Source organism: Haemaphysalis longicornis, unplaced genomic scaffold (genome assembly GCF_048455015.1).
Source record: "Haemaphysalis longicornis isolate Haplotype H1 unplaced genomic scaffold, Haemaphysalis longicornis Haplotype H1 scaffold_9, whole genome shotgun sequence".
NCBI classification, from domain to species: domain Eukaryota; kingdom Metazoa; phylum Arthropoda; class Arachnida; order Ixodida; family Ixodidae; genus Haemaphysalis; species Haemaphysalis longicornis.
In genome coordinates this window covers 168674373-168693887 of record NW_027526460.1, presented here as the reverse complement: position 1 = coordinate 168693887, position 19515 = coordinate 168674373, and the positions used below count along the sequence as shown (strand labels likewise).

The following is a 19515-nucleotide window of genomic DNA, read 5'->3' as shown; positions in this document are numbered from 1 at the left end:
CCATAAGTTGTCACGCGCCTCCGCAAGATGGCGACACAGGTTCCGCGATCGAGACTATGATCGAGAGACCCGCCATAAGTTGTCACGCGCCTCCGCAAGATGGCGACACAGGTCCCGCGATCGAGACTATGATCGAGAGACCAGCAGCGCTGGTCGCGTCTCGTGCTGCCGGGACGCCCCGCTGTAGCCCACCGCAAATTTGATGACGTGCAGCGTGTAACAAGAAAACCAACAACCAATACGTAATCCATACGACTTGCCGGCGCACCCCCTCGGAAATGCTGTGCATTTGATCGTGCCCCTCGCGAGGGGGATGTATTTCTTTTTAGTTTTCGGCTAAGGGTGTTTCGGTTTTCTTCTTATTTCATTTCAGCGCACTCAACCTGAACAAGCACGCTCGTTCGTGGTGGTACGTTTACCCCTTCTTTGATGACGCGAAGTTTCCGTCTGCAACCATTGTTGTCACTTTTCTCAGCTGCCTGCTCAGTGGCAAAGGCGATTCGGCGTTCCCAAAGGTTTATCACCGCAGCACGTTCACGGAGAAAGTCCATGCCGAGTATCAGGTAGGGAGAGCATTCGGGAATTATGAGGAAGTTGGCGACGAACGCCGATTCACGAAAACTCACGCGGGCAGTCCACACGCTGTGCCCTCCAGCATTTCGAATTTGCGCTCCCCCACCATGGCGTCGTAGCTTTTTTCGTCCGGCACGGTTCTCAGCACCTTCATCGGTTCGTCGTAGCCTTGTGGGTGGCGATGTTCGGGGACCAGTCGACATCGGAGACCGCCATGGTCATTCGCCGTGGAAAGGACTTCAGTGTTAATACGTATCGCATCTCATCCTCACCGCACCCATCCATTCACGGTGACCGAGCGCCACCGGGACGGTCGTCTTTGGCCGGGGAGTGATGTTACGAACAAGTGGACAATTCCCGATGTCCCACCATAGACGGCGACGAGGAAATGGCTGACGCGCAGCCGGTGCGAGCTCGGTGATAGCCGCCATGTAAATGATATAAAATACATCATCCGCATCTCATGGTTCATGTCCTGTGCCACGTACAATATATATATATATATATATATATATATATATATATATATATATATATATATATAATATAGTAAGGAAATGAGGGGCTCGTTGAGGAAATGCAGAAAGATAGGTCAGCAGTCTACAACGCCAAAGGAGGCATAGGGGTGTGGTTGTGCTCTTTTCTTTTTTATTACGGTTAATGAACTACACATTTTTTGTTAAATATACAGAAGAAAGAAAGAAAAACACGCACCCAGAGTGAGGACCGAACCCACGCGTTTCGATTACATGTCGAATGCCTTACCAATTCGGCTATCTGGGCGACTGTGCTCTCCTTCGCTTTCTGGGCTATTTATATTTACTAGAAGTGTATCTGACACTTGAGGGTGGTAGCCAGCGCCACTCTGACTACACGGGGAGAAGGGGACCTTCTTTTCAACCCCCGGGGCGTGACTCCAACGTCTACAGCCTGTCATGAGCGGGTAACTGGCGGGAAGCCCTCTTATGCTACCTAGGCATCAAGGCTGCCAGAACCGAGACCCTCGCTAGGCTTTCGCATATATACTGTAAACGAGAAGACTAACGGGTAAGGAACGAAAGTTTATGAACGTTTCGGAAGAGAAAACGTTTCGGCGTGTTGGTTCATAGTCACACAGGAATCAGTCGCGGTAAAAAACAACAAACATAGGACGAGGCGTAGACAGGACAGGCGCTATGTTTATTGTTTGTTGTTTTTTACCGCGCCTGTTTTCTGTGTAACGTTTGGGCTTAGGGCAAGCCTTCGAAGACGCGGAGAACTATTCGAAGACGCGGAAGACTGGCTAGACCAGCTTGAACGAGTAGCTGCCTTTAATTAGTGGGACGACGCGGCGAAGTCAAGGCACATGTACTTCAGCCTAGAAAATGGTGCCCGCTCGTGGTTTGAGAACAATGAACGGAGGTTAAAGACGTGTACGGAATTTCGAAGCGAGTTTCTGCAAGCACGTGGCAATAGTGACCACCGAGAGAAGGCCGAGAGCGTGCTACAATCCCGGGTTCAGCTCCCAAACGGAAGCGTGACCATGTGACGCCGAGGACATGGAACGCCTCTTTAGAAGAGCTGATCCCGCCATGGCCGAAGAAAAAGAGGTACGACGCCTCATGTACGGGGTAAAGGAACTGTTCGGAGGCCTTGTTCGAAGCCCGCCAAAGACTGTGAGGGAATTTATTACGGAAGCTGCTATGATCGAAAGAACGCTACGGCAGCGTGCAAGCGCCAGGCTAAATTCGCGTCACACTCCTGTGGCTTTGGGAACGCCCACGAGAACACTGATTCACTTCGAGAGCTGATTCGCTCAGTTGTCAGCGAGGAACTACATAAAATTCGTGACATCCCCCAACCCAGGATTGGGTCTATTGCTAGCGTCGTTCGTGACGAGGTGCAACACGCCGTGCGAGCGCCTCCTGTCCATACTGATCCGCCAGTGATGGTTCCCGACCCTTTGCACAGGAGCTATTCAGACGCCCTCCGGCGTCCTGCTACCGCAGCAGTTCCTCTTGTGTACTCCGGACCCATCATCCCCGTGCAGTCGGCGCACTCCGCAGCAGCTCCTTCTGTGTACTCTGGACCCGGACCCCGCATGCCTTTGCAGTCGGCGCAGTGGGCTGGTACGTTGGGGACCGACGAATAAAGACGGATGTGTGGCGCACTCCGGATTTGCAGCCTCTCTGCTACCATTGTGGCGAAGCCGGACACTTGTACAGGGAGTTTCGTAACCGACGACTCGGACTGCGGGGCTTTGCCATCGACGCTCCTCGCCCGCGTCCCGGCCAAAGACCCCACGCCATTGCAGAGTACAATGCACAACAGCACCCCGTACTCTCACCGCAGCGCCACCCCAATCACGGTCGCCGTCTCCACGCCGGGTCTCTCCAAGGCGATCAAGTTATACAAGTTCCCCACGGGGACGGTCCCAAGCCGTTCCCAGGAAAACTAGGGGCAGCGGCCTTTGGAGGTGAGGTTGCTGAAGGAAGAGTTGTTGAACAGCTTCCACCGACGGCTCCAACGCAGCACGCAGTAACGGCGACGGCAAAACCTGATCATAATGGTCGGTTGTCTTTAGATATACCCGTGTTAATCGACGGTCATACAGTTATTGCGTTGGTGGATACCGGAGCGTACTATTTCATTATGAGTGGCAGGCTTACTAGAGGACTGAAAAAAGCTACGACGCCATGGTGGGGGAGCGCAAATTCGAAATGCTGGAGGGCACAGCGTGTGGACTGCCCGCGTGAGTTTTCGTGAATCGGCGTTCGTCGCCAACTTCCTCATAATTCCCGAATGCTCTCCCTACCTGATACTCGGCATGGACTTTCTCCGTGAACGTGCTGCGGTGATAAACCTTTGGGAACGCCGAATCGCCTTTGCCACTGAGCAGGCAGCTGAGAAAAGTGACAACAATGGTTGCAGACGGAAACTTCGCGTCATCAAAGAAGGGGTAAACGTACCACCACGAACGAGCGTGCTTGTTCAGGTTGAGTGCGCTGAAATGAAATAAGAAGAAAACCGAAACACCCTTAGCCGAAAACTAAAAAGAAATACATCCCCCTCGCGAGGGGCACGATCAAATGCACAGCATTTCCGAGGGGGTGCGCCGGCAAGTCGTATGGATTACGTATTGGTTGTTGGTTTTCTTGTTACACGCTGCACGTCATCAAATTTGCGGTGGGCTACAGCGGGGCGTCCCGGCAGCACGAGACGCGACCAGCGCTGCTGGTCTCTCGATCATAGTCTCGATCGCGGGACCTGTGTCGCCATCTTGCGGAGGCGCGTGACAACTTATGGCGGGTCTCTCGATCATAGTCTCGATCGCGGAACCTGTGTCGCCATCTTGCGGAGGCGCGTGACAACTTATGGCGCTTTCGAAACAAACCATAAATGAGTGAAGGATATAAGGCGCTATCGGTGCATCGAAATCCGTGTTGGTTGCGTGGCTCAATCGGTAGTGCGCCCGGCACTTGCCGTTCCGCCCGCGCCGTCATGGGTTCGAATCCGGGCGCCGGAAACTGTTGTTTCTTTTATAGTGTAGTGGCCTGGCTGCGGACTAGGCCGAACGCCGCGTGACATTGTGAGTTACTAAAATGCTATGCATTTAAAAGGGTGAATTCATTGCGGAGACAACCATTCGCTTTTGCTCACAGCACACGTCTGTGTCGCGAGGCCCGGGGCATTGTGCAGCTTCGTGATGGTCGGGCAGAATTGCTCGTTACCAATTTCGGCTACCAAAACAGACGCCTCTTTCGCGCAACCACTGTAGCTTACGTCGACGAAATTACTGAGGTTTTGGAATGCTTTGCATTCGAAGAAAATCGCGGCAATTCCAATAGGAAGCCCACGCTAGAAAACATCGACATCAATCTGGAGCTTTCTGAAGAACAATAAACAAGACTCCGGGAACTATTATCCAAGTTTCTAGATTGCTTCGCCTCATCCACCAAACTACGTCGAACACCTATTACGAAACATCGCATCATAACAGAAGATGCAAGCCCTATACGACAACAGCCTTACCGCGTATCCTCAAAGGAGTCGGAGGCAATCCAAACACAGGTAAAAGAAATGATTGAAGATGACATCATTCAGCCGTCAAGCAGCCCATGGTCGTCCCCAGTGGTTCTCGTTAGAAAGAAAGACGGAAAGTCATGTTTCTGCGTCGATTATAGAAAACTGAACAGCCTGACGAAAAAGGACACGTATCCACTGCCGCGCATTCACAACTCGTTGGACAGAATTCGGCGAGCCAAGTATTTTTCTTCGATCGACCTCAGGAGTGGCTACTGGCAGATCGAAGTAGATGAAATCGATCGGGAGAAGACTGCCTTGTCACCCCCCATGGGCTGTATGAATGCAAAGTACTCCCTTTCGGTCTATGCTCGGCTCCAGCCACTATCCAGAGGATGATGGATACCGTCCTGACCGGTCTGAAATGGCAGACGTGCCTCGTCTACTTAGACGACGTCGTCGTTTTTTCCGAAACTTTTGAACGACACCTAGAGCGACTGAAAAAGGTATTGGAAGCGGTTCAGTCAGCTAGCCTCTCATTGAAGCCGGAAAAATGCCACTTCGGGTTCACCGAATGGAAGTTCCTAGGGGATGTGGTTGCACAGATGGATTGCGACCGGACCCAGAAAAAAACAGCTGCCGTGGCTTCCTATCCGGCCCCACGAGATAAGAAAGACGTGCGAAGCTTTCTGGGTCTCTGCGCCTGTTACCGCCGCTTCGTCAGCCACTTTTCAAGGATCTCTGAACCCCTCACGCTCCTAACCAGAGAGGATGTTCCATTTTTGTGGACCGAAGAACAAGAGGAAGCCTTCAGAGGACTTCGTCATCGCCTACAGTAGCCTCCCGGGCTCGCTCATTTCAACGAGGAGGCTGAAACCTACCTCTGCACGGACGCCAGCAGCATGAGACTGGGCGCGGGGCTAGTTCAGTGGCAAGAAGAAGCCGAGAAGGTCATTGCTTACGCAAGTCGTGCGCTTTCGCGAGCAGAATGGAACTACTACACCACTGCAAGGGAATGCCTTGCTGTGATCTGGGCAATAACGAAATTCCGCCCGTACCTTTACGGCCGCCCTTTTAAAGTAATAACCGACCATCATTTCCTCTGTTTGTTAGCCAACCTGAAAGACCCGTCGGGGCGCCTCGCACGTTGGAGCTTGCGACTGCAAGAATTCAACGTTACCCTAGCTTATAAATCAGGCCGCAAGCACAATGAGGCCGACAGTCTATCTCGTGCTCCAGTCGAATCGCCATGCGAAAACACCGAGGATGAAACAACTTCTCTGTGTGCAATAACCGCGTCCGAACTTTCGGCCAAACAACGCGCTGACTCGGATCTCCTACCGCTCATCGACCACCTTGAGGGTAGAAGCGCTACCATACCACGGTACCTTTCTAGAGCACTGTCTTCTTTCGTTTTACAAAATGGAGTCCTATATAAGAAAAACGGCGAGTCCAGCGACAGAGCTTATCTTCTTGTCATACCACAACACCTCCGCGACGACATCCTGTTTGCGTGTCCCGACAAGCTGACAGCGGGGCACCTAGGTTTCACGCGGACTTTGGCCAGAGTGCGTCAGAAATACTAGTGGCCAAGGCTCACCGCGAGCGTCAAACGCTACGTCCAAACGTGTCGTCACTGTCAGCGCCGGAAAACGCCGCCAGCGGGCTTTCTTCAGCCTATGCAACCACCCGCCAAGCATTTCGAGCAGATAGACTTGGACCTGCTGGGACCCTTCCCATTATCGGCTTCTGGAATCAAATGGATCGTAGTCGTCACAGACTACTTGACTCGTTACGCCGAGACAAAACCTCTATCGCGAGGAACAGCAGCTGAAGTGGCCAAATTCTTCATCGAAAACGTCTTACGACACGGAGCTCCGTCGAGCATCGTTAGAGACAGGGGAAAGCCATTCACTGCCCGTCTGATGCAATAAACGTTAGAACTCAGCCGTAGCAGGCACAGAAAACCGACAGCTAAACCATGGGTCGACGGTAAGACTCAACAAAACATTGACCCACATGTAATCCGTGTACGTAGATGTATAACCAAAAACGTGGGACGAAATACTGCCATACGTGACGTTTGCCTACAACACGGCGATGCAGGAAACAACACGCTTCACACCATTTCGTTTGGCGTATGGACGGGAAGTGCAGACTATGCTTGATGCAATGCTGCCTTTCGAAGAAGAGCATCTGGCAACGCCAGACGCGGAGCTGTTCCCCGAGCGCGCCGAAAAAAAAAACCGCCAGCTCGCCCGGATTCACATCCAGCAACAACAGATACCGGACGCCGCGCGCTACATCATTCGCCATAGGCAAGTGAACTACCGCCCAGGCGACAAAGTGTGGGTGTTGACACCGATCCGCCGGCCAGGATTGTCAGAAAAACTATTACATAGGTACTTCGGACCTTACAAGATAGTGCAACGCCTCTCCGATATCACCTACGAAGTTCTCCTGTATGGAACCGTGGGACAACGCCGTCAACCGCGTGCCGAAACAGTGCAAGTAGTCCGCCTAAAGCCGCACTTTGGCCGGTAACGTCACAACCTGCGGTGTGATGTGCTTTTGCGCGTGTAGTATATCGTACCTTGCAATTTACACAGTAGTGGCAACTACCATCGTGTCTGCCTGAAACTATGATTTGTGCAGTGTCATATACCACCTATCGAACTCAAGGAACTGTCGGGACATTTTTTTTTCCTCCTTCACTTACCATTTATTTAGTGCCTATTAGTTGAGCATCGGGCTGATGCTTTCTTTAAGAGGGGAACAATGCCGCATGCTCGCCAATCGCCTCAGAGCTTAGCTGGTTCACCAGGCGCACGCCGGTGTTGCCGCAACGCGCGAACCGTCGGTTCTACACCCGGCCACCCCTCGCATGATATCCAAGTGGACTGGGCCGCCACGTGCGGGACGGAGGTGGGTTGTGTGTGAGAAGCCGAGCAGCGAGCAACGTTAGTGTTTGTTCTGTTGTCTGCGGACCCAAGTGCGCCCCAAATAAATCAGTTGCGGTAGGCCTATTCGTCCTTGTCTACTTGAAAAAAAAAAAGAAAATATATATATATATATATATATATATATATATATATATATATATATATATATATATATATATATATATATATATAGTGAAATAGAGTTCTTAGTTGCTGCAGGAATACGCACAAAGTAAAAGTACGCTCTTCGGAGACTTTATTTCCACCGTTTCGACCTGAGACATGTCTCCCTTAAGAACGAAAGCTTTGGGAAAACATCGTACGGACTCAGGGTGGGGGCGGCGCCCCGAAACACAAGCCACATGAGAAACAAACACACAAACGACCACACACACCATTCAGAGCTTATTCTGCAAAGGCAAGCGAAAAAGACCCCCCAAAACAAACAAAAAAACAAGAAAAAAACAAAAGAAAGACGGTGGTGAGGAGCAACATACTGCATGAATGCGAGTGGTGGGGATGACAGGAAATACGGCAAGTTCATGGGTGGTGAAAGGCCGAAAAAAAAACTATATATATATATATATATATATATATATATATATATATATATATATATATATATATATATATATATATATATATATATATATATTGTAACGAAGAGTATGAGCGGACGCCTCAGAGCAAGCAGAACTAACGCAGCGCTATCCGCCTATGCGGGTATGCGGTGCATCGGTGTAAGAAGACGTAGAAGCAGAAGAACGCTCGGCGTCTGGTCTCGCGGAACCCTGCTCTCGGCTCTTGCGTGTGCACGTCTCGACCGTGAATAAACCCCTCTCTAAGCGACTACCCCGCACCTCCACCACTTCTAAAGGAGATAGCCGACGCCTGGGTAGTCGCTTAGAGAGGGGTTTATTCACGGTCGAGACGTGCACACGCAAGAGCCGAGAGCAGGGTTCCGCGAGACCAGACGCCGAGCGTTCTTCTGCTTCTACGTCTTCTTACACCGATGCACCGCATACCCGCATAGGCGGATAGCGCTGCGTTAGTTCTACTTGCTCTGAGGCGTCCGCTCATACTCTTCGTTATAATATATATATATATATATATATATATATATATATATATATATATATATATATATATATATATATATATATATATATATATATATATATATATATATAGCGATTTATAATCTGAAATGAGGGGCTCGTTAATGAAGACAGAAATAAGGGTGGACAGTCAAGATAGCCAAGGAAACCAAAGGGGAAAATGTGGTGGGTCGGATATATGTTTACGCGTCTGGTGCGATGACCACTACGCTACCGGGGGAGGTACTTTCCCCTCCACTTTCTTAGGTATTTATCTTAAAGCAACTTCTTCCTGTGCTTTGGGTGGTACCCAGCGCCACTCCGACTGCTTGAACTGCAGGGGACCTTTTTTTAACCCCCGGGCCGTGACTCGAGCGTCTACGACATGTCGAGAGCGGTCGACCAGCGCTCAACCCTCTTAAGCTACCTATGGCACCAAGACTGCCAGAACAGAGACCCTCGCTATGCATATAGCGAATTAGAAAGGGAAATGAGAGGTTATTTATTATGAGTTTAATTTTACGCACTTCTTGATAGTCTTACGCATTGTTTTAAAAACGTGTTTTCCTAGGTCTGATAGTCAAAATACTGCAATTTTATAGACATTTCATGTACCCCATCAATATTTTATATTTTGCTGTGTAACATACCAAGATAGGATTACAAGGGATGTCCTAGCGGAGAAGGAATTAATTCAGACAACCTGCAGCTGTGCACCCATGTTTATGTACACGTGTTTTCGGCTGCCGTGGCCGGGAATCCTACTCACGTGCTAGAGAAACACCAGCGCTTAACAACCACTGCATATAAAGTATTTCAACGCACGTAGTACATACTCGTGTATTCAAATGCGGAGCAAGAAATTTCAGCAATACCAACTTGTGTCCGAGACAACCACGCGAAGTTGTCAAGAGTCTGGTCCTGAAAGGTGGTGGTGTCTCTCGTGTAGGATATTACGCCGATGTGGCGTGAACTGCAGAAGGTGTAAGCTAAACTACGTGAAGCCCTTATTTTTTTTGCGTTTCAGTTCATGACGTTCTTGTACAGACTAGTTGCTCCGTCTGACTGCCCGCTGAAGACACTGAGCCAAATATAATAAACAATTTGTTTTCAGCGTCTAATACCAGGCCTGGTCACACACTCGCGGGCCCTCCATAGGCTCAAAAATAAATGACGGGACCCGGGACGGGCTCGGAAATAAATTCCTGTTCCCTTGTGTAATGAAAGCAAAATAAATGAAAATGGGAACAAAAACCTGCACCAGCAAAGCTATCACAGGTTAAAGCCAATTAGAGAAATAAATGAACTGGGAGGTATGCTCCAATGTGAATTTCAAGTAAAGCCAATTTGGTAGAAAAGCAAAGAAAAGCGAGGCTCTTGCAACTCGCGACAGAAGACAACACGACCCAGTCCCATCGAGCGGGCTTGGGCCGGGCTCGGGCCTTAAAATCAGGCCGTGTTTCTGTTTCGGTCTCTATTGTGTCGGTCTTGCCCGCCCAAAAGAACGACCCGAACTTCGTGCGAGAAGTCTGTCGAAAAAATCATATTTCAGCATGTTTGTCCGCTTGGGTATAATTGTGGTCTAACAACAGCGCCCAAGAGCAAGGAACACCAAAAGAGAAGTATACCGTTCATATGTGGTGCCTTCCTTTTCGAGATCCGTGTTCTTTGCGCCATTGTGATATGATATGTTGCACCAAAGAGCTCACCAAATATTTTTTACGCTAATACACATAGACTAGCGCTTAATCTCAATTAAGAAAAAACGGCAACCATCTCGCCAAATCCGTGGGCAATGATCATACGCATTATCATTACGAACGACAGTCGCCAAATTTCTTTTTGTTCTGCGGGAAGAGAACAGGTGCTCTCAGATGATATTAAACCTGTCCTATCGTGCAGCACATCTGTTTTTATTAGGGTATAAAGCAGGCTTTATGTATTGGATAGACGACGAATTAGAGGCGAATTAGTGGTGCAATTATCACCAGGCGACCTGATGTTAGGAAATCGGGCTATGCGCCAAAGAAGCGGGTGTCCTGTTTCGTAACAGTTCTTTAATTAGGATGCATAGACGATTGAACGTCGCTCAAACACAAGCTTGTTATTCGGAAATTATTAACAGAACTTCCAAAAATCGTGTAACAACGGCCGGAATTTTCTTGGTTCACGCAAGTTACCGTGGGTGCCTATTACGAATTTAGAGGGTGGCGTTTAAGGGTCTTAACAGCACAATAGTGTACGTTTTTAGGACCACATATGGTTCATTTTAACGACACATGCAGTTAGTAGTCTGACCATATTTTAAATACTGACGCAATCGCCGCTCCCTGACCCTTCTATATATCACCGCCCTGCCGTCATTTTTTCTAACTCGTACAAAAACTTCACCATCTCTTCCTAAGAAAAATTGATAGAAGCGCGACAGCTTGCTCACTCGAAAGTGCGTCCAACCTTCGCTCAAAGCGCGTCCGATCGATCGTCCAACCCTCAAAGACACCACTCTTAAAGGGAGAACGAAACGTCTGCTGAGCCCGAGGGCGCGGGTTCAATCCTGGGCGCGGTGGCTGCTTTGCAGACGGAAGCGAAAGAAGTCGGAACTCCCGCGTGACGAGATTTCCACGCACGTTAAAGATCCCCGGGGGGTCGAAAGGAATCCGGAGCCCTCGTAGCTGCGTGCAGGCGTAGCTTCGGAATCAATCAAACGAAGAACGAACCCACGCGGCCATTTTTCGCGCACTATGTAAACGCATCTACGAACTATCTCAATGTCTACCGACAAAAAGGTATACTGCTTCTTCATGATCGACGCGTGTGTTGTCTGATTTGGAACCTAACAACGGCTGAGTTCGAGCTACTTGGCAATGCATTGCACGAATTTAAAGCGCAAGAACTCAGACGGGGGACGACCGGGACAAGGACAAGCGCTTGTCCTTGCCCCCTTCGTCCCCCGTCTGAACTTGTGCGCTCCTAGAACTCGTGCTTTTCATTAAGTAGCCGTTCTGGCGCAATGGGCGCCCGCTTTTCCGCACGTGCCGTGTGTCCAGAGATCGTATGGTAGCTTTTCGGTCGACCAACCGGTCTACGGGCAAACGCGTCAGTTTTTAAAAAGGACGCCACCGGTCCCGCTAAGAACGTTTTCGCTTCAATACAAGGACATCTGTGATGGTCGCATTGTGTTCACCAAACTGTGCTGCCCCCTTTTCCTTTTCATGTGAACGCTTCACAGAGGCATGTCAACAAAAAACGCAACAAAAAAAGGCGACACTGAAGCCCGATCTTTATTCACTGTTTCTCCGTTCAAAAATCTTGGGAAGCGCCGCAACACCGGTTTGGTGATGCCGGTTGGTTTGCCTGCAAAACGTCTTTTTGTCTGGGCGTTCACCGTGTGTACCTTCGGAAGCCAGCACAGTTAACGTACCGCAATCAGTCACGCGGAATAAGCGGCAGCCGTCAGAACGAGCCCTGCGGACGTAACGTGCAAAGCAGCCCCTGGTGGCCCGCCCCCGACTCGACGTGGGAGTCGCGGCAGCCCCCACGTCGCAGCGGCCTTGGCGTGACGTCGTCAACGCTGTCGTCTTATTTCGCGAAGTGAAAGCGGGTGCAGCGCCTCGAAGGTGACGTCACCGCATCCGGTCCAGATGAATGGTACGCAAGCCTACACGTTCCCCGTGCCGGGCTGTGCGCGTGGCAGCAGCTCGGAAGAACCCACCCGTAGGGCGGTGTTAATCGGCACGCCGATCGCCCTGTGGCGCCGGCCTTGAAAAGCTGGCCGTACGAACCACGCACGGTGGCGCGCGGAGAGGGCGGGGGACTCCCGGGCTTTAAATAGCCTCCGAAATACGGGGGCGGGCCCAGCGTGGCAAGGCGTCCCAACAACTGCCATCTCAGTCCCACTTCGCGAACAGCTCAGCGGCGATTGATATTCTCAACGGGACGTACTAGAAATAACGACAGCGGCTGCTAAAGGGAAGGTGCAACGAAATGAAACAGTGGGAAGGCGATATTTCGGCGAACCACATTGGCGGAGGTGGAACACTTGAATCGATTTCTTTCATGTTGGCACTCCGTTAGAGAACCAATCAGCTCACGCACTGTTTTTCTTTTCGCGAACGGGCTGCGTGATCCCACGGCCGCCGAGGCGATGCGTGATAAGTTCCCCTCACCGGCAAAGTTTGGCTTTCGTGGCGGTGGCGTCACGTTGCGCGCAGCTGTTTCCGTCATGGGCGCTGTGTGGGCATGTGTTATTCATTAATTGGTACACACCGCAGTCCTCTCAGGACCAAGCAGGAGGGCAGGAGGGAAGGGCGCATGTCGCTCGTACAACAACAGACCGCCCTGAATGTTTCCACTTCAAGAGAAACAACAAGGATCAAGCAAATACGCGAAGTGCCAAACAAACAAAGAAACACACAAATAAAACATCCTCAGCCAATCAAGAGCTACACGGAAAATAGAAAAGCACAAGCAATCAGTGGGCAAACCTCTGACACAAACATGCTTACTATTATAGGGCAGCAAACGCCTTCGCTGAAAAATAGGCTGCAGTTCGCGCAGAGAAAACCTAACGCGGTATTGTATTCCACTCCGCAATTGTCCGCCGGAAGAAAGAGTATTTGAATTGATATGTGCGAGCTTTGTGAGGAAGAAAATTGTGTGAGTGGCGATGTCTCGACGCTCGAGACAAGAACGGCTTCACGTAAGCGTTTGCGTTGAGCTGCAGGTGCCCATGAAAAATGCAAAATAAAAATTATAAGTGAGCTAGTTTACACCGCTGCTCTAAAGTTGAAATTCGATGTTGCACCATTCGATGTTGCACCATGAAGCTGTACTTGGTGAAAATAAAACGCACTGCTCGGCGATGCACCATTTGTAGCTTTTGCTTGTCTTTCTTAGAAAAGGGGTCCCAAACAACGTTGGCATATTCAAGCTTAGTAACACTGAGCCAACAGTTTTGCTTCTGTAGGGGCAGCGTTAAGTTTTTGCCTTATGAAGCCAAGGTTCCGCATGGCAGCTGCGCAGATATTTTCAGTGTGCTTAGACCATGATAATGTCACCCCCAGATACTTGTGTTCAGGGTTTTCTTGAATAGTCACCCCATCAATACAATAAGAAAATGTAAACGGCTCTTTTTTGCTTGTGATTCGCAGTAGAACCGAGTTTAACTTCATGGACCAGTGGCCAACGCGTGTCAGGCTGTCATTAAGGTTATTTGATCCTCAGGACATTCTGAAAATGATGCAATCATCTGCAAATAATCGTATATGAACATCAGAGGAAACAACTGAAGTTATACCATTTACATAAATTAATAAGAGAATTTAAGTTAAGAATATCGAAGTTAAGTCTACCGGTTTTTTTTTTCATTAGGCTCTTATACCTACGTGAAGGTCACCTCTGCAGTGATGTTATGCACCAAGGGGGACACAGAATGAGGTGGTAATTATTGACGTCGGTGGCCTAATCAATTAAAATTGACTAAGAAACTTTTTACTGGCTGCGATTGCAGGCTGAAAGACAGCTGTCGCCTTCGTGCCATCCTGCGGCTGGCACTGCGGCGTAGCTGTCTTACTGTGGGTATGGTTGATGCATGCTTGTATTGACAAGTAGGAGCTTTGCGCCGGTTAGGAGGTTAGGCATGCCAGGAGGGAAAGGGGCCACCAAGATTTCCCGGAAGGGGGGGGGGGGTGTTCACGGGGAAAGAAAGACGTACAGGAAACAAAAATGCAGAGCATTGATTCCCCATAATGGGCTGAACCGCCGTTATCAGCTCACTGCTGCCACCGATCACGGTCTTCGTCTCCCGGTCTAACTTCTCTCGATGAATTGAACAAAGGTTCGTCCAATGCAATTTAAATTTCACTCCTTCGCAGTGCACGCGCGACCCCTGCCTGGAACAGCGCGAGCGGGATCCCGCACGCCCCGGCGCCGAACTGCGCAGTTTGGAACGCGTCGTTTTGGGCGGCCACTTTTTTCACTTACTATCGTAAAAACCAACCCAACGGTTGTTCTTAACTAAATGGACGCGGGGGCTGCCGGTTATATACAGAGATTTTGCCTGAAATGTACCTGAAGTTTTCTTTGCGCTAAACAACGGGGAGATGTATGACATGCGCCAGCAGTTCAGGAGTTTCGAATGGTTATGACTATACAAACAGCTTGTTTTTGAAGCCTCTATTTGGTCCGTTACGCCGTAACGCCGTGGGCCTCTACTTGGGTCCGCTTGCAACTTCGAAAATAGATAGCTCTGCCGAATGAGCAGCGCCGCAACTCCTAATTCGCAGACAACTTCGCCGCACGCAGCTCCGTCATTTGCGTTTTCGTGTTCGCTGTGCCGGCAGTGAATTGATAACCCACCCGATTCGCAACGATACTTAGAAAACATTTCCACTCAGGGCGGCGTCAGTGTGCGCGCGGCATTCAGTTCAAAGAGAACGTATTTTTGAACGCTTCTTCCAACGTAGGCAAATGAGTTTATGCAACTCCGAAACGAAAACTAAACTGGCTGCGCAATTCAATCTATAATAACTCCCGCAAGCTATCGAGTGCCAGTGCGAATCCAGAACTACCCATCACGCCCAATGCGGCGTACGATCGCAGCGCCAGATTCCCGTTTTCGCAGTGATAGTGCGCCCTCTGCCTGGAACAGCATGAGCAGGAGTTCTGTTCTTTTTGTGTTTGCTTTCATCTCGCCCGTGCCGGAGCCCTACTGCGCAGACTTCGACGTGTCGTTTTTGCGGCCAGTTTTTTTCACCTACTATCGTAGAAACCAACCCAACGGGCGTTCCTCATTGATTGTGGGATTTAACGCGCCCAAGCAACGCAGGCGATGAGGCGCGCCGTAGTGGAGGGCTCCGGATTAATTTTCACCACCTGGGGATCTTTAACGTGCGCCGAAATCTCGTACACACGGGCGTTTATGCTTTTCGCCTCCATCAGATAAGCGGCCGCTGCGGCCGAGAATCGAACCCGCGACCTCGTGCTCAGCCAATGGGCGTTTCTAACTAAATGGACGCGGGGCTGCCTGTCATAGACACAGATGTTGCCTGAAATGTACCTGCACTCTTCTTTGTGCTAAAAAACGGGGAGATGTATGACAAGCGCCAGCGGTTCAGGAGTTTCGAACGGCTATACCTATACAAACCGCTTGTTTTTCGAAGCCTCTGCTTGGGTCCGTTACGCCGTAACAACGTGGGGCTCTACTTGGGTCCGTTGTCTCCCTGCGTCGCCTGAATCTGGCAGTGACGAGACGTTGTGACAGCGAACGACCTACGACGACAAGGCGTGCCCCTAAACTGCTCTGCAGTTAAGGAAATGACGCCTGGAATCACCAACTTTCGGGTCGCTTGCTGACAGGTGCGTGCACAGGAAGCGCCTTCTTCAGCACAGCTAGTAAAGCGCCTGTCGTGAATGTGCGATCACTTGCAGCGTCTTGATGAAACGCTGCCAAGGACGTGCCTTTGCGGCCGCAAAGGCCTACTTATCCGGTTCTATAGCAGAGAAGGCATCTCGGCCATGCTGCAGGACACAGCTGCATATCTATAGAGATGTGGCAACAGCCACAAGCCACTGTACAAGAATCTTTCTCTTTCAAAGGTGAAACTTTTTGTGAGAGCGGAAGAAAGAAACATTCCTTTCCCGCAAGCTTTTCAGACCAGGAAGCAATGAAAGGTGTTACATACTCGTTGTTGTAAAATTAGGTGCAGAAGGGCACCCGTTTCCTCTTGTGGGCTCGCGAAACGTAAAAAGCAAGTCGTTACGCTTTCATATAGTGGCACGCCCCTCTGCCGCATTAATTACAGGGGCCAAGTGCTCCGCTGTACACTTCACAACATGCTGAGTAGAAACTGGTCAAACGGCAAAGCAAAACGAATATGAGAGCAATGATTGAATGAATGAGAAAGTCAATGCCCCTCACTTGCTGGTTTCGTGAGAGCTGTTCTGAAACGCGTTCGTAATAAGTACGCGTGGCATGAATGACTACTTGTAAACTGTTGGTAAACATCTGCATTCAGTATGCGCAACGTATATAAATTATGTTCACTGCATCCAGCCGTCCTTTGTGACAGCGTTAGAAATAGAGAGTAAGGTGAATTCACTTGTTGACTGACTGAGAAGCCCTCGGCTGCTGCGCCAGATTCCTCTCCGGTTGTTATTGTTCTGATCGATCGTTCCGCTCTGATTACGGATGCCGCCTAACTCATGGAACTCTGAAACACGCGCGTGTTTCCGGTGAGTGCTAAAAGAGCGCCGCTAATAAGAGCACGTGTTCCGAATGCTCTGTGCTGCTGTACTGTACTGTCCTGTTGTTTTACTGTACTGTGCTGTACTGTATACGAATCCACTTTCCCTCTGTGTTGCTGCACTCGGAAGCCCTAATGTTTGTGGACGACACGGCACGAATTATTGTTGAAGACAGCCTAAATCAGATCGAACCGGAAATCAATGTAGAGCATCAGAGAGTTAATTCATGGTTTAAACGAAGCCGCCTAAATATTAACAAAGACAAAACTAAATATATGGTATTCCACTCCAGGAAGATACAGCCCGAGTTTCGTATCTTTAATTTACAGCTAGAGTCAACGCTGTTGCAGAGAGTAGCCATGTCTAAATATTTAAGTGTCATGTTAGACTCAGATATGAACTGGAAACCTCATATAGATAGGACATGCTCGAAGGTGGCGTAACACGTTACTAAAAGCCCGTGAATGTTTCAACGTAGCCACCTTGCGTACCCTATATTTCGCATTTGTGCATAGCCATATAAGCTGCTGTATAGAATGGTGGGGCAGCAGATACCAAAAATATTCCAAACCTCTCAGCCGCTTACAAAAGAGGGCTATAAGAATTATGACATTTTCAAATAGAAGCTGATACCAGTAAACAGCTGTTCCAACACATGCGCGTAGTTCCGCTGCACTCTGTTCACGTAATAAGCGTTGCGGACATAGCAAAGGGAATAGTAAAACGTGACGACCCACTACCACTAAGCATTTTCAAGTTACCGGCGGTCAGTACAAGAGCTCCGAGGAACAATTGCTTTAACTTACTGTTTGTTAAAAATGTATACGGTCGGCAGCTAATAAAATTTTATGATTCCCTTATTTGGAATGATATACCGGCCGATGTGAAAGCCGCACACAACTTTTCAGCGGCCATGAAGCGTTTTATGTTACAGGATAGTGCTGTAGTTTGATTAATAATCTGCGCTTTTCTTTGTCCCCAAAAATGCATTGTGTAATCCAGTACATGTATTTGTACCTGTTCCGTTTGCTGAGTTATGCCGTATGTCTAACAATTGGTCCTGACACTAGCCAGCCAGGCTATGGGACCAAAAATGTTTTTCAAAGTTTTTTTTGTATCAAATGTTGAAAGTGAGAATAAAAAAAAGGTACAATCATAGCATAAACCCCGCCGTCACTAGGACGATGGAGCAATCATGTCTCGCGAGCTCTGCTTAGTCTGGTGTGCCGACTGAGACTCTGGTGGGGGCGTTTGTTTCGCGCTGAAACGGTCTGTCTGTGCCTTGCAGCTGAACCTCGTGGCCGCTGTCCTGCTGCTGCTGCTGCAAAGCGGGCTGCAGCCGGCGCTGGCGCTGCAGGACCATGGCACGGTGAGTGACGTCCTCCTTGCCTCAATTACGCTTTCTGGAACGCATGCGCACCTTCTCTGCGGCGGCAAGTGCGAAACATCGCGCGTTCATGGGAAGAACGGGATGACAGGACCAAAGCGAAAGGTTGGAGGCTCGTTCGTGGTGCGGCATACTTTGGCAGAGGCACAAACACGGACGAGATAACCCGGTGGGCGCTAGTTTTGCCCTCTCTCCACGTGGCATAATTGGCATTCTTGCTGCGAGCAGAAGACACCGTGGTAGTGGATTCTGCCTATATTCCTGAGCCGTCATAAGCCCAAACCACGGAATAGAAAAGGTCTCAGGCTCGTTGGTTGACATTGAGGAAACAAAACAGCGCTCAGGATGGGACAGGCTGGCTATACAGACACACGCAGCACTGCGTGCGTGCGCATGTGCGTGTGTCAAGGCTCAAGAAAGTTCGCAGAAATCCGGCCGAACTCTCACTTCGTGAAACTCAGAACTGGTAAAAAATGTTAACAGTTTAACTACGTGTTCGGGCCAAACCCATAACAAAACAGCTCACAAAGTGAGTGACTGTCGTAAAGACAACCCTTTGAAACGTCATTGATTCACTGATTGTGCTTAGTTGACAACAATCAGAAAATAGGTCACATTTTACACAACACTGATGCAGAAACACCGCACTGCAAGATATGTCATGAGTTATTTTTCAGTTGTATACAAATGGAAGGTTTAAGAGCTTCGGTGGCTAGTGCGGGTTGTTCAATAATTGTGCCGTTGAAATTTTTTTTTTGGGCCTCCAATCTTTTACACACGTAGAATAATACATGTTGTTCTTCAAATTAACAAAAGCTTGATGTGGGCGACTTGGTACATTATGCTAAAAAAATTACTCGGGGTTAAAACAGGGACGAAGAAGAAACACGTAACACACAACATAGTGCCGAACTTCCAACTCAATTTTATTGAAAAAATAAACTAAAATACTAAATGTATTGGGACGTCAAAGTGCCTCACGTTTCTAAAAAGGCTACTTCTTTATCTGACAGCGATACGAATGGAGTACTAACACAGTTATCCCCTGCCTGTGTGATAAAATGAGCGTCAAGAAGTTCGCGCTCAAGCTTTCCTCTTTCTCTCCGCAAAAACTTTGTGCTGTCTAGCAGGGGGCTACACTTGCACCTTTTGCAGTTCTCAGAAAGGTGGCCACCAGCATTATTTGCAACTCCCCAGTTGCGCTTCCTCGCCTTCTCATTGAAACACCTTCCAGTTTGCCCTATGTACCCTTTTTTTGCAGCTGAGGGGA

At 49.3% G+C, this 19515-nt stretch overlaps 1 protein-coding gene across 2 annotated transcripts in view; it reads left to right on the top strand.

Annotated features, from left to right (window-relative positions):
• Positions 1 to 19515, top strand: part of LOC144151735 (uncharacterized) — a 56091-nt gene that overhangs the window by 18821 nt on the left and 17755 nt on the right. For both annotated transcript variants that reach the window (XM_077682856.1, XM_077682854.1), the window contains exon 2: positions 18147 to 18227. In XM_077682856.1, the coding sequence (XP_077538982.1) occupies positions 18147 to 18227 (81 nt within the window). The remainder of the gene's footprint in view (positions 1 to 18146; positions 18228 to 19515) is intronic.